Below are 14208 nucleotides of genomic sequence, written 5' to 3'. Positions count from 1 at the left end.
TTTGTCTAGGTCATCATGAGCTCCACATTCAGAAAGTTTTCCTTTACTGGAGATGGCCAGACTAGGAAATTCTTGCAATTTTCAGCAAAGTTAACCATGCCACTCTTTCACCTTCACTGGGATGCCAGAGAAGATAAGTGCTATAGGATAGCTTTTGGCAAAATTTTATAGCTTTTGGCAAAAATGGGACAATCCTTTTTCATGTCATTTTGTCTGTGTCTGCATCTCTGTGCAGAATATTTGTGTCATGTTTATTCTGTGAGCTAGATTTTGTTACCTGGAAAGATTTAAAACACAACCAGCAAACATCTCTATGATGTAGTTAGAATGCTAGGAAAATTTCTTCAAAAATTTAGCTTTTTTCTGTGAACTTCAGCTCTAGACAAACTGGGGCTACACAAAAAAATGTTAATTAACAAAAATAACATCTTAGCAGATTCTCAAAATTTTGAAAAAGAAGTTTGGAAATCAGTCACTTTAAGATTACAAGAAAAACTTTTTTTGTGGGGGTAATTCCAGGAATTTACCTCATTATGGAAGAAAAGAAAAAGCAAAAGCAAACCAGGTAAATAGCAACTTTTTGTTAACCTTTACTTGATTCCTATCTTGTCCAGAATTCCCCTTCTGCTCCGTTAGGAAAACATCTCAGAAGGTATTAAGGGACCCTCTCCACTCCATTCCCTGGAGTAGTCTTGATTATATCCCAGTTGTGGAGATTACTAACAAGATCAATATAGCCCAAGTCCCTCTGTTTGCTAGCTCTTCTCATCTCAGAGTGGTAGGGAAACTCAAATTCTGCCTCACCTATAGAAATAGAGGAAGCAGCCATGGAGACCCCACACAAACTTGTCCAAACACCTCTCCAACCCAGTTTGGGGGAATGGGGATAGAGTGGGGGAGGTCAACTTCCATGGTCATCATTCCCTGAGACCTGATATTTGAAACTACCACCAAAGGGATATCCTGGCATCAGTCACCCCAGCTTTCATCAGATTCTGTCCAGGAACTTCCTAGAAAGAATTTGGATACCCCTGGCACCATCCAGCATGGCAGTGTGAGGTGAGAAAGGAAATCAGCTTCTGCATTTGGTAAAACCATTTTTTGGTTCAATTATGGGTATGTAAATAGCTATTCAGTTTATGGCAAATTATTTTATCTCTGCCCAGTTTTCTGATTTGTAAAGAGAAATAATAGTTGCTGTTGTGAAGACAACATGATTACAAAAGTGCTTAGCATAAAACAAGCTATATGAATATTAACTGCTTTATTGGCTATAATTGCTTCATATTTGATAACTTACAGGGTTTTTAAAGATGTTTTTTAAAGAAAAGCAATTGTAAAAGAGTTCTAATTAAAGTCTACTAAAGATATATAAATTGTAATCTATTTGCACTTAACTTTAGAAAAACAGAAAATTATCTAGAGTCAGATTCGAGGATCCTGTCAGTAAAGCTGGCATCCAGCACCCTTTTCCTGGCTCACAAAAGAGAAATGATTTGTGTACATTGGAAAATAACAAAATTGCAATTCAGTTTGTCTAGGACATTTAATCAGAATCTAGGGAATCTCATTAATTAAAGTTAAGTCAGTTTTTAAAACATGTTGTATCTCAGTTTTAAGAATTGTCTTGTTTTGTCCCTAAAACAAAAGGGAAATTTATTTAAGGGAATAGAACTTATAGCTAAGACTATTGGGCTATTACTTTCAAAACTAAAATTGTTAATTAATTCATTTGGAGTTATATTCATCATGTTAAATCTAAAATTGGTAATCACTGTGTGTGGAATAAGAGGGATGACTTGAAGGCCTTTTTGGTTTACCTCCAAGTATGAGATGTGCAACTCTCCCTCTTCACAAAGTGGAGGGAGGTATCAAACAGCACAGCCCATGAAAACACTAAGAATAGTTGGGGCGGGCAACAACAAGCTCAGCCCCTTCTATGGGGTTTCTGTCAATTCCTCTTAATTTGTAATCTTGACAGTTTTCTTGAAACCAGCAGGGTAAGCAAAGTCATCAGCTCTTAGAAATAAGCTTGTTTAGGATTGATAGTTTCTAAACAAGGAATGTGTTTAGTAAGAATCTATAAGCTTTGCATCAGGATAAGTTTAAACATATAAAACATGCTAAACAAAATCTCCTATAGGTTTAAGCCCTGGTGAACTTTTAAAATAAAGCATAAAATATAGCCCTAAGCTGCAATTGGTAGAATTTGCTATTAGAAATAAAATCTCTTGGAATTGCAACTGATATTCTTTTGAGTTTTAAATTTGATTGCTTGATCATAAAGTCAGTAATTTACTATTAAATGTCATAAATTACTCAGAGAATGCCTTCCTGAAATGTCTAGGTGGATGGTTTATCTGGGCAAGAGTTGGGAGGACAACCTTAGCCTCTGCTTAAGGTGAGAGCCTTCTAACTCAGTTTCCCAGTTCTGTTTCTTTGTTTCCCACCTGATTATTCCTAAGTCTGGTTATAAAGTGGAATTATTACTGCATGATCAGCTATCAAACAGATCAAGGATGCTTTATCCAGTCAAATATGGGCTCTCAAGCTGCGGCATGAAGATCCCAGCTTTTTCCTCTTACAGCAAATTTCTATAATCAGAGCAAATGGTCAGTAGAAGCCATGAGTCTAATACAAGTATTCCAGGGGACACAATGGTTTTCTATCTTAGGTCTTAGACACTTTCCTTTCCATTCCATTGCATAAATATTCACAATTTCTTTTTCTTCTTGAAGGGGCAAATCCAGGGGAACTCAACCCCCCACCAATTAACATGGACAGTCATGTCCATAACATGGAGGTACCTCAGGGTTTCTGTGACAGCCCCTCATACATTTGGACAAACTCCTAACTTCCAGCTCACCCACCCACCCATCCAGGGCTATGAAGTTTCTTTGTCTAAAGGCCCATAAAAAATTACCAGTTTGTTACAACCCTGAAAGCTAAACTAATCAGTTGCCCCCTCCTTAGGCCTACCTAAAGCCTTTTACATTGTATATGATAAAAGGCAGGGCCAGGTCCTAGGTCCTACTTGTCTTAGAGATAGCTGCCTTCTAATTGAGGAAGTCTCTAAGCTCACCATCAGGTTCAGAGCATTTTTGAAGCCAAAGGGATTCAATGGCTTGCTAGTGAGAGGCTTACCAGATATCAGGCTCTCCTGCTAGACATCCCAACTTGACTCTCCTAGTGTGGCACATCCTTTCTCCTTCTGGGTGGTTTCAAACACCCTCAGGACAGCGTCTAATTCCAGAGACCAGCTAGTGTAAACTTCTTTTGGCCTGCCCAGCTCTTTGCAGAGCCACAATAGCCTAGCCTTCACTTCTCAAATACCTCAAAAGGTGGCTGAGGCAATTAAGATTAGCTTTATTTCTTTCCTGTTATTCTCCACTTGTTCCAGGTGTACTTTTAACCACACTCCAAGGATGAGAGCTTTGCTCCTGATATTTTCTCTCCAGCTCTCTCAGTGTCCCTCTGTGGCCCTTATTAATGGGGAGATAACTCCTTAGTTTTTAATGGGTTTTCCATTCTACTTTGATGTTTCTGAGGGACCTGTTAAAAGGAATGCCTCTAAACCAAATTATCACTCTTTGCAGATGATATGATGGTATATTTAGAGAACCCCAGAGATTCTACTAAAAAGCTATTAGAAATAATTCACAACTTTAGCAAAGTTGCAGGATACAAAATAAATCCACATAAATCCTCAGCATTTTTATACATCACCAAGAGATACAAAGAGAAATTCCATTCAAAATAACTGTCGATAGCGTAAAATATTTGGGAATCTCTCTACCAAAGGAAAGTCAGGAATTATATGACCAAAATTACATCAAAGAAATACAAATTAAGACAACTCTGAGATACCACTACACACCTGTCAGATTGGCTAAGATGACAGGAACAAATAATGATGAATGTTGGAGGGGATGCAGGAAAACTGGGACACTGATACATTGTTGGTGGAGTTGTCAAAGAATCCAGCCATTCTGGAGAGCAATCTGGAATTATGCTCAAAAAGTTATCAAACTGTGCTTACCCTTTGATCCAGCAGTGCTACTACTGGGCTTATATCCCAAAGAAATACTAAAGAAGGGAAAGGGACCTGTATGTGGCAAAATGTTTGTGGCAGCTCTTTTTGTAGTGACTAGAAACTGGAAAATGAATGGATGTCCATCAAATGGAGAATGGTTGGGTAAATTATGGTACATGAATGTTATGGAATATTATTATTCTGTAAGAAATGACCAGCAGGATGAATACAGAGAGGCTTGGAGAGACTTACATCAACTGATGCTGAGTGAAATGAGCAGAACTAGGAGATCATTATATACTTCAACAATATTGTATGAGGATATGAGAATATATTCTGATGGAAGTGGATATCTTTGACAAAGAAAAGCTCTAATTCAAATCCAATTGATCAATGATGGACAGAATCAGCTACACCCAGAGAAGGAACGCTGGGAAATGAATGTAAACTGTTTGTTTTTCTTCCCAGGTTATTTTTACCTTCTGAATCCAATTCTTCCTGTGCAATAAGAGAACTGGTTCTGCACACATATATTGTAAAAATGTATAACATATTTAACATGTATGGGACTGCCTGCCATCTAGGGAAGAGGGTAGAGGGAGGGAAGGGAAAAGTCAAAACAGGAGTGCAAGGGATAATGTTGTAAAAAATTACACATGCATATATACTGTTAATAAAAAGTTATAATAAAAATAAAAATAAAAAAATAAAAGGAATGCCCCTGACTGGAACTCCTCAAACTATACTCCTCTCTTCCTGATACTCAACATCTTTTAAATATTATGGAGTTTGCACCCTCATCTAAGTACTGCTTTCACTATGTATAATGGTACTGCTTCAGACACTGTGCCCACTCCTTCAAGGAGACAAAAGCAGGAATTTGAGGGAAAACATTCTTTAGTATTTATCCTGGGAAAGCTGGCTGGATGAAAAACATTCATGAAAATCTCATCTCACCCCCAGCCTTCCTCTGGATGGGGTTCCTGACTATTGTTCCTACTAACCCCTATATTAACTCCACTTCTTTTTCCTCCTCATATTTGGCCCCTGCATTTTTAACTTACTTGTCAGATTTGTTTCCTCCAGACTCCAAAGTATGAACTTCCAACTATTTGTTCCCCCTGAATACTATTGGCTAACTGATTCTGACACCCAGCATCCCTCTGAATGCTGCTATTGCCATCTTTAAGTAGTGTGCCTCTTCCTCCTCAGACAGGATCCCACTAGGCAGGGGTAGCTCTACACCCCTCATCAGCATTGAAGCAGTTCCAGAAGATGAGATCTCTATTCCTTTGTCCCAAACGAATTTGGGATACAACTGTTGGAGAGGGGAAAATATCTAATATAGCTTCTAGGATAGACAGCAATGATTTTGAGATCCCCAGACCTTAGTGGGGAGGGAGGCTTCTGTTCTAATAAGTCAGAAAATCTAAATCTTCTGGCTTTACATTCTGCCTCTGGAAATTCCACCCACCTAAGCTGTCTGATTCTGAATAGACCAGTCCTCAGTCAAATTCTGGCCTCAGGATAATTCCACAAACCAAACTCCTGAGACAATAGTGATAATCTGTTGGTCAAAGAGAGCTACATTCTGGAGATCACCCCCTGGCCTTGGCCATACATCTAGACCATAGAATTAGCATGTGAATGATAGAAAGCTGGATAAAGGTGTTTTCTCTCTCTCTTAGCACTTTGCTAAATTTTTTTGGAACTTAGTCCTCTTCAGTTGGCATTACAATTACAATAAAACTTTGCCCCTTGATCAGGAAATGGGTTCAAGCCTGCAAATTCTTTTGAGATACCTTGTGAGGCCAGTCTGGGACCCCAAAGTTTTGAAGTCCCTTTCCCAACTTCAGCACTTTCAATGGCTTCCTACTGGTCACCACAGACCAACCAGGAAGAGGAACACAGGAACATAGGAACACAGATTGGAAGCTGGAAAAAATGTGATCCAAAACCCTCATTTAAAAATTGAGAAGACTGAGGCTCAGGGAGGTAAAGCTGTTTGTCACACCAGTTGCTTACAGGATTAGAATTTGAATCCAAGTCCCTTGATTCCAAATCAAAAATGTTACTAATTTATGACATGATTTTAGAGAAATTGAAAAGGCCAAAATAATCTCACTATGTGCTTGTTGATCCTAGAAATTCTAATTTAGGAGCTTCTTTCCTTTAGTATAACAGGTCTGAATTAAAATGAAAACCCTGCTGGGAGAAATAAAATTAAGATGAGCCCTTTAATCTCTAATGAGAATGACTTTCAAATCCTTCCTGAGAGCAGATTTTGATAAGAACACAGCAAGACACTAGGAGACTAGGGTGACATATGGCCTCTTTTTTTTTTTTTTTTTTTTACCAAATTCAAGACCTTTTTCTCCCTAAATTAAAGGCTGCCCTAGATTTAAGGATAGATTATTTTTTAAAAATTTGACTCAGCTTTCAGAACTCAGAATGTATTTACCTATAGAAACAATGTTGAAAAAGAAATGTATAGCAGTTAACTTCCCAGACCATCCCTCTAAAAGTCTATTTGAAAGAAAATGTTGTTGTCCTTACCTCATGCTTGTTCATCTACATTTATTTACAACTAGTTCATTCTTTAAAGTCCACCTCATATGACAAAAGACTTCCCCAAAGGAAGCAAAAAACCTCTTCCTTATTTAACTTTATCACATGCTTTACTGCTCTAGATAAGCACTAACATTTACAAAATAATTCAAGTTTTGTAATATACTTTACATAGATTCTGTTCTTGACCTCAAGACTTTCACCATCCTTCTCAACCTTCACTCTGATTTACCAGTCATTTTGACCCAAGTTTTGCCACTAGACTCTGAAGCTTGAAGCAGACTGAGGCTGAAGACTTTACACAGCTATACCTCATTTAAATTTAATTCACTTGCAGATTAAGGCATTAACCCTCTTAAAAGTGTTGGCCTCTCAAACCACAACAATCCTGTCTCACTTTCCTCAACTCATAGTCTTGACCCTTTAATAAAACCAGTTCGATAAAACACCTTCTATCTTTACCTCCTTTCTCCTTCTGCCACTCAATCATGGAGGACTCCTATCATGTTTTCTCCATTCCTACACTAGAGCCTCTGAAAATGGAAGAAAGTTATAATTCTAGTGAATTACAGTGGAGAGAGTGCTAGAGTGAGGAAGAATTGAGTTCAAATCCCAATTCAAAAACCTACTGGTTGAGCACCCATGAGCCATGTAACGTCTCTAAACCTCAGCTTCCTTATCAATACATTGGAGCTAAAACAAATGGCCTCTAGGTCTTCCAGTTCTTAGTCTACAGTCTTATAAAAATCTCCTTCAACTCTGCCTCAGTGAGGGATCCTGCCCAAGGGAAACAAGACAGTTTCATTCTGTTGTCTAAGTGGGGTCAGTTCAGTCCTGAAACTCATTGAATTCTATTCAAATTCCAGCCCAAGCTGAAACCCAGCTTGTAGAACTCTATCCACTAGCTCCCTTCAGCTGGTAGCCAAAGCTTCTATTATAAAAGAGCCAATCTAAAATCCTCTCTTTACAGAGGTTCTAAACATACCAGCTAAGCCATGCTTGCTATGCCAAGGGTCTCTGCTCACTGGAATAATCTTTTCCAGTGCCACACTCTCTTTACCTTCACCTATTTCCCTAACCAGACTTTATGCCTCTCTGTCAGGAGTTCTAACCCTGCTTCCCAATCCCTATGATAAACCTCTTTTATCAAATTAGGTTTTCGGGTCTGTAAATTCCTTTACAGAGAATCTTTGTGCCACCAGAAGGGAGTCCCCAAAACTCCCTACCCTTGTGCCAAATCCCAAGGGGGTGCATAGAAGCCAAACCTCTCTATTTGATTTCCTGAACCCCAAACCTGCCACTAGACTTTATCACTTAACTCCCTGACCACCAGAAACCCTAATCTCATTTTGGTTCCCTAAATCTAGACCTTATCATTTGGTTCCCTACTAAAGGGAACCCAAAACTTAAACCTCATCAGTAGGACATCATAGGTCCATTGGAATGCTTAAGTAATAGAAGTTCAGAATTCATAAAGATGCAGCACTATTGCATTTTTGTCTCCAAATTTATAGTTACGATGCCAGATGTATAATATGTGATTAATAAATGCATGTCAATTGAAGTCACAATGAAGTTTTTAAAAAAGCTTCAATAAAATTTTCTAAGAAATAATGATTGGTCCAATGATGTTGTGATGGAGAGAGCCATCTGCAAACAGAGAAGACTGTGGGTACTAAGTGTATAATATTTTCACTTTTTGTTGTTGTTATTAGTTTGCATTGTTTTCTTTCTCGTTTTTTTTTCTTTTTGATCTGATTTTTCTTCTGCAGCATGATAATTGTGGAAATATATACAGAACTGCACATGTTTAACATAGATTGGATTATTTGCCATCTAGGAGAGGGGATGGAGAAAAAGATGGAAGAAAAAAAATTTTGGAATACAAAGTTTTACAAAGGTAAGTGTTGAAAACTATCTATAAGTTCTGAAAATAAAAAGCTTTATAAAAAAAAGGAAATAATTGGCATGCTATCGGCTGTGTGATCACTTAACCACTTAAGTGTTCTGGGCAGAGAATGGGCATTGGTAGAAGAAGATCCTCATGGGAAGCTCCCACCAAATGATGAAATTATGACTTCAGTTCAAAAGAAAAAGAAAAGTCGTGAAAAATGCAGTCCTATAAGCTTTGATTATTCTTTTGCTTTCTAAAACAAAATCTTTGCTTTTTTTTCTCTTGCTTGTGATCTGATTATTGCTGGTCACTGTTTCCATTCTCATGGATAGGTAATTTTTCTTCATAATCCATTTTCTCCATATCAAACATGACTCTTTTGTCAAGAGCCTAAAACCTATCCTAAATCACTTGGATTTTCTTCACATCCAGAAATTGGTAAATAAACTACAAGGCCTCTCCTTTTTTGACTAGTAACTTAGAAGGGCTACAACCCAGTTATTTCCTTGAATGTTATGTACCATTAAGGCTGAATGACTATTTGCCTTGAGAATGACTGACAAAACCTGCTCTGCTCATTATCAAAACAGCAACACTGAGAATGAGTATCTTACAGAAAAGGAATATGCCTCCAGAAGATTTCCCACCATGGATGAGGCTTTCCTGACATTAACATAATTATTTATACTAATTTATTTATAATGTAATTAATATAATATTATTGATTTATAATTATTAATTGAAGGAATAAAAATCTTATGAATGTTGTGTAAATTATAGACACCTTTCTAAGAACTCCTTTAAACAGAGCAGAAGAATTAGAATTAGAACAGCCTGCTTTTAAAAAAAAAAAAAAAAAAAAAAAAAAAAGATGCCTGAAATATTAGTTGATATCAGAACTTTGGTGATGAAAAATGGCTACATCCAAACTTGAGACAGTATCTCAAAACTTTAGTCAAGACAGTAGACTACTGAAGTGGAAAAGCACCCCAAATGGGACCGGGAGAAACATAATCTTGAATCTTTGTAGTTAGAAGTTTATTACTAGTTCTTCACTCCCTAATGCAGATGGTATTTTAACAACCCAGATGTACTGTCCTGAGAGACCTGAGCCCTTCACAACCTGATAAGCATTCTGCTGCCTCAGAATGATTCCCTTGGAGTGATAACTTTTTTTGCCTCCTGTTTGGAATAGAAATTCCTTTATTATGACATATGTATCAAGAAACATTTTGATGTCTCTCTCTTCTTTCTATAAATATGTGTCCCTGAGACCACTCATTTGCTGACACACACCCCCTCCCGTTCTGGTGGCGTTCAGTCGCTAGCTAGCAATAAATGCTCTTAAATTTTCATTATTGTGGCTACCCTGTTTTTCTCTCACCTGGGTACTTCACTACCTATATAGAGTTTCTACCTACCTTTTCATTATTGAAATAATAATAATTAACATTCATATAGTACCTTAAATCTTCCAAAATATTTTATATGTAATGTCATTTTGTTGTGACACAGTTCTCTTATTATCCTGACTCAATTTCCCTAATTATCCTGACTCAGTTTCCCTAATTATCCTGACTCAGTTTCCCTAAATTGTCCTGCCTAGGGTTTCTAATTGTTCTGCTCAATCCTACAAAACCACCCCTTCCTCTTAATCATCAGAATATTTGATAAGGATAAAAGTCTTGTATTTTAGAATATCAGAATGCCTCTCCTCAACTCAAGCTATTAGAATACCAGATACCATCTTATCAAGATGCCTCTCCCCATCTCCAGAGTGCCTCCCCCCATTATGTCATCCCCATCTCCGGTGGCTCCCCCCACCCTGTCAGAGTCCCATTCCCACTCTCAGCACCCTGATTCCGCCCCTGCCTCTGTTTACCCTCTGTATCTGAGCCATGTGTATATATATATGTCATTGAGAACTCACATTGTTTGCTGGATTCTTGGAGACGATTGTCTCATTTAGGCCTGGGACCAAACCATGGATCTATTTGGTTCCAGTAAATCTCTCCCTTTCAAATTAAATATTAAATATTCTCTCTCTCTATTTTGCCTCAGTTTCTCTGGCATTTCATTTTTAGTCCAATAACAACCCAATGAGAAAGGAACTGACTATAAGGGCATTCTTATACCTATTGTACAGAGAAGAAAACTCAAGACCAGAGAAGGTAAAGTGCCAAAGTTTCTGTAATCATTCATTCAATCAATCAATAATCCTTTTCAAGTACCTTCTGTATGTCAGACTTGGTACTAGAGAGATAAAGACCAAAAGGAAGTAGTCTATGCCCTCAAGGAGATCAAATTCAATAAAAGGAGCTGATCTGAACAACAATCAAGTGCAAACGAAGTAACCACAAAATGAAGGGGCTTCCAGAAGGTGCTATGGACAGAGCCCAGCCCTATAGTCAGCAGGCTCTGAGTTCAAATCCAGCCTGGGACACTTACTAACTATGAGATTCTAGGCAAATCACTTAACCCAATTTATCTTGATTCCTAAATCTGTAAAATTAATTGGAGAAGGAAATGACAAACTATTCCAATATCTTTGCCAAGAAAAACAAAATTGGGTCACAGAGTTGTGATATGACTGAAAAGACTCAAAAACACTTTCAACTATTATTACTATTTATATAAGGTAGTGCTTAACCAAAGGAAGCATTATTGTGGGGTTCCATTTTACATTTTCCTTATTTCAAGCCTAACATTCTATCCCCTAGACCATATAACATCACAAAGTTAGATATTCATTTGACAACTCAATAAATTACTAAATCAATAATCAATTGAAAAAATGACTTTCAATAATCTTATTTTCACCAAGTAAAAGTCCCTTTTAAAAAATTGTACAGACCAAATCCCTTGGATTGTGGTCTCTTTTTGACAAACACTAGATCTTCACACTCTTCAAAGAACAGCTTACCCTGGGGGACAAATGCAACCACTTGCACAAGGAGGGGATGGGGTGCAGGTGAAGTTCATGGCCAAGCTTACACAAGTAGTCTCACAGTTCACACCAGCTGCTGGCAATTCTGGGTCAGGAAATTTGCAGTCAAAGTAGCGTTTTCCTTCTGGGCATGTATGAACTTCAAAGAGAAAACATAAATTAGATATTATTAATTTCATGTAATTTGCAATAAAATAATCACACATAAGTGTACATTTATGTTTTAAATGTGTCTACTAAAGTAGCTATAGGACCCTTGGTTAATTATTACTCAGGAAATTTCACAGAATCCTTCTGTAACCATTCTATAGGATCTTGATTGACTCAGATTGAATTTATTTATTTTTTTTTGGGGGGGGGGGGCTGGGGTTAAGTGACTTGCCCAGGGTCACACAGCTAGGAAGTGTCAAGTGTCTGAGACCAGATTTGAACTCGGGTACTCCCCGAGTTCAAGGCTGGTGCTCTATCCACTGCGCCACCTAGCTGCCCCCTACTCAGATTGAATTTAAATAGCAATCATTTCTGCTTTGGCTAAAAACTCTGAGAATCTTCCCCTCCCAGATTTATTTATTTATTTATTTATTTTTTTTGACTAGGTAAAAGAGGAGATTCTTTACTTCAATTGATACTAACCATAATCACTAAATGGGGGTGACCTAAGTCAAACTGAGAGACCTATTGAAAACCTTAACTTTAAAAGGTCTCCCATTGCCATCTCAAGTCATCCTGATCTATATTTGCCACTTGAACCCAGATGGTTCTAAAGGGGAAAGTGAGGCAGGTGATCTTGCACAGTCCTCACTCTCTTAAATCCAATTCACTTGCATGTCATGGTATGAACTCACTGATGTCCTGGTCCTCTTTGAGAATGAAGGACAAACAACAACAACAATAAATTTAATTAATAATAATAACAAATACTAACAAGCATTTATATAGTATTTTAAGCACTTTACACATGGCTTCTTATTTGATCCTCAAAACTCTATGAGGTAGATACACTCATTTTACAGATAAGGAAACTAAGACTGAGAGCAATGAAGTGAGCTTTCCAGAGTTGCATAATTATTAACTACTTGGTGCAGGATTTGAATTCAGTTCTTCCTGATCCAGATCCAGCCATTGTTACCTGTCTCCAACCACCTATTTACCAACCAAGTAACTAGCATTACTTATGAACTATTATATTTTGTTTGCACCTTTTATATACATGGAGAACAGCATTGGTAGTTTGCAGCAATCAAACAAATTGACAAATTTTCTATAGGACATGAAACTCATAAATCAGCATCTTGGATATAGGAATGATATTAATGTAATCTACTTAATAAATGAAAGAGCAGCTAGGAGCAATGGATAGAGCATGATACCATAAATCAGGAAGACCTCAATTCAAATCTAGTCTCAGACACTTACTGTGTGACTTAGAGCAAGTCATATAATTCTGTCTGCCTCAGTTTCCTCATCTATAAAATGAATTAGAGAAGGAAATGGCAAATCACTCTAGTCTTTGCCAAGAAAACCTCAAATGGGATCATGAAGAGTTGTACATGACTGAAAAATGACTGAACAACAACAAACAACAAATAAATAAAACCTTACCCACCCAAATCTCCCCAATCTCTTCTTCCTATGCCTCAATATATTCCCTTGTGTTTATTTTGTGTAAGTCTTATAAATACTTTAAGTAAATGCCTATCTCCAAACAAAGATAAGTTCCCTGAGGGCTGGGACGATTTTATTTCTGACTTTACAACCCCAGTATCTATCACAGAACAGGTGTATCTAAAATATTGTTGAATGACTCCAAATCAAAAATATTTAACTATTAACTAGATGTGAATTAGCCTTGCAAATGAGAATAACCAAGACCACTTCTTTGGGAAGTAGAGGGAAGGATCCACAAAGCATTTCACATTTATTCTGACCAACAAAGTGCTTTCACTTAATTTGTTGTACTAACACTCTTCTTTATAAGCAAGCACTTTGTTACTCAGCCAAAATAAATGTGAAAATGGCTGGAAGGGTATCTTCCTTCTTTCTACCCACTCCCTACTTCTGAATGGCATTAGAGGGAAGAAACTTCCAATGAAGAAACTCAGAGGCTGCAAATGTCTGGTCTTAGAGAATGAGGAATAGAAAAGTTAAGACACTTGTCCAAATAATACAGTAGGACCATGACAGAAATGAGACTTGGATCCATATCTTCTTTACTCAAAAAAACAGATTTCTGTCCCTTCCCTCACACAGAGTAGGCAGAAATTCAATACTGTTGAACTGAATGTAGGATTGCCATTATGGCTACAATTGCCATGCTAAAATCAGTAAAAACAGTAAAATGGCAGTCTGGTTTAGAAAAAAGACTTTCTATGACTCACCAACAGTAGCGGGAGAAGGCTCAGCACATTTCACTGTCCCATTTAAACACTGACTAATAGAAGAAAATGAATAATTGTTATTAGAATCATAACTCAAACCAAACTTCCTTTTTTGTTTCAAAAACTCTTAAATGTTCCAGAACTAGATGTTTATGGATATAAGGGTAAAATCATACACCTCACTTATCAGAAAAAAATGATGGGGTGAACTCTGAAACTATCCTTGATTTTTGGGGTGAGCCCTGAAACTCTCCTGACAGCCCCCCCCCCCCAGGGCCCCACACTTGGGGTAGTTAAGTGGTTTCATTATGATTGGCCCTGGACCACTCCCTACTTAGCTTGAATTTAAATTCAACTGGGAATCTAGGCCTGGGGGCAGTAATCTTAT

General features: G+C 37.5%; 1 protein-coding gene across 1 annotated transcript in view; it reads right to left on the bottom strand.

Moving 5' to 3' along the window:
* Window positions 1-14208, bottom strand: part of OTOGL (otogelin like) — a 209691-nt gene that overhangs the window by 135420 nt on the left and 60063 nt on the right. Inside the window, 2 exon segments of the mRNA XM_074270858.1 lie at window positions 11419-11581; window positions 13821-13873. Of these exon segments, the coding sequence (XP_074126959.1) occupies window positions 11419-11581; window positions 13821-13873 (216 nt within the window).

The sequence above is a fragment of the Sminthopsis crassicaudata genome, chromosome 5 (genome assembly GCF_048593235.1).
Source record: "Sminthopsis crassicaudata isolate SCR6 chromosome 5, ASM4859323v1, whole genome shotgun sequence".
Lineage (NCBI taxonomy): Eukaryota > Metazoa > Chordata > Mammalia > Dasyuromorphia > Dasyuridae > Sminthopsis > Sminthopsis crassicaudata.
Note: the sequence above shows the minus strand (reverse complement) of the source record. Positions and strands in the feature narration are given on the sequence as shown.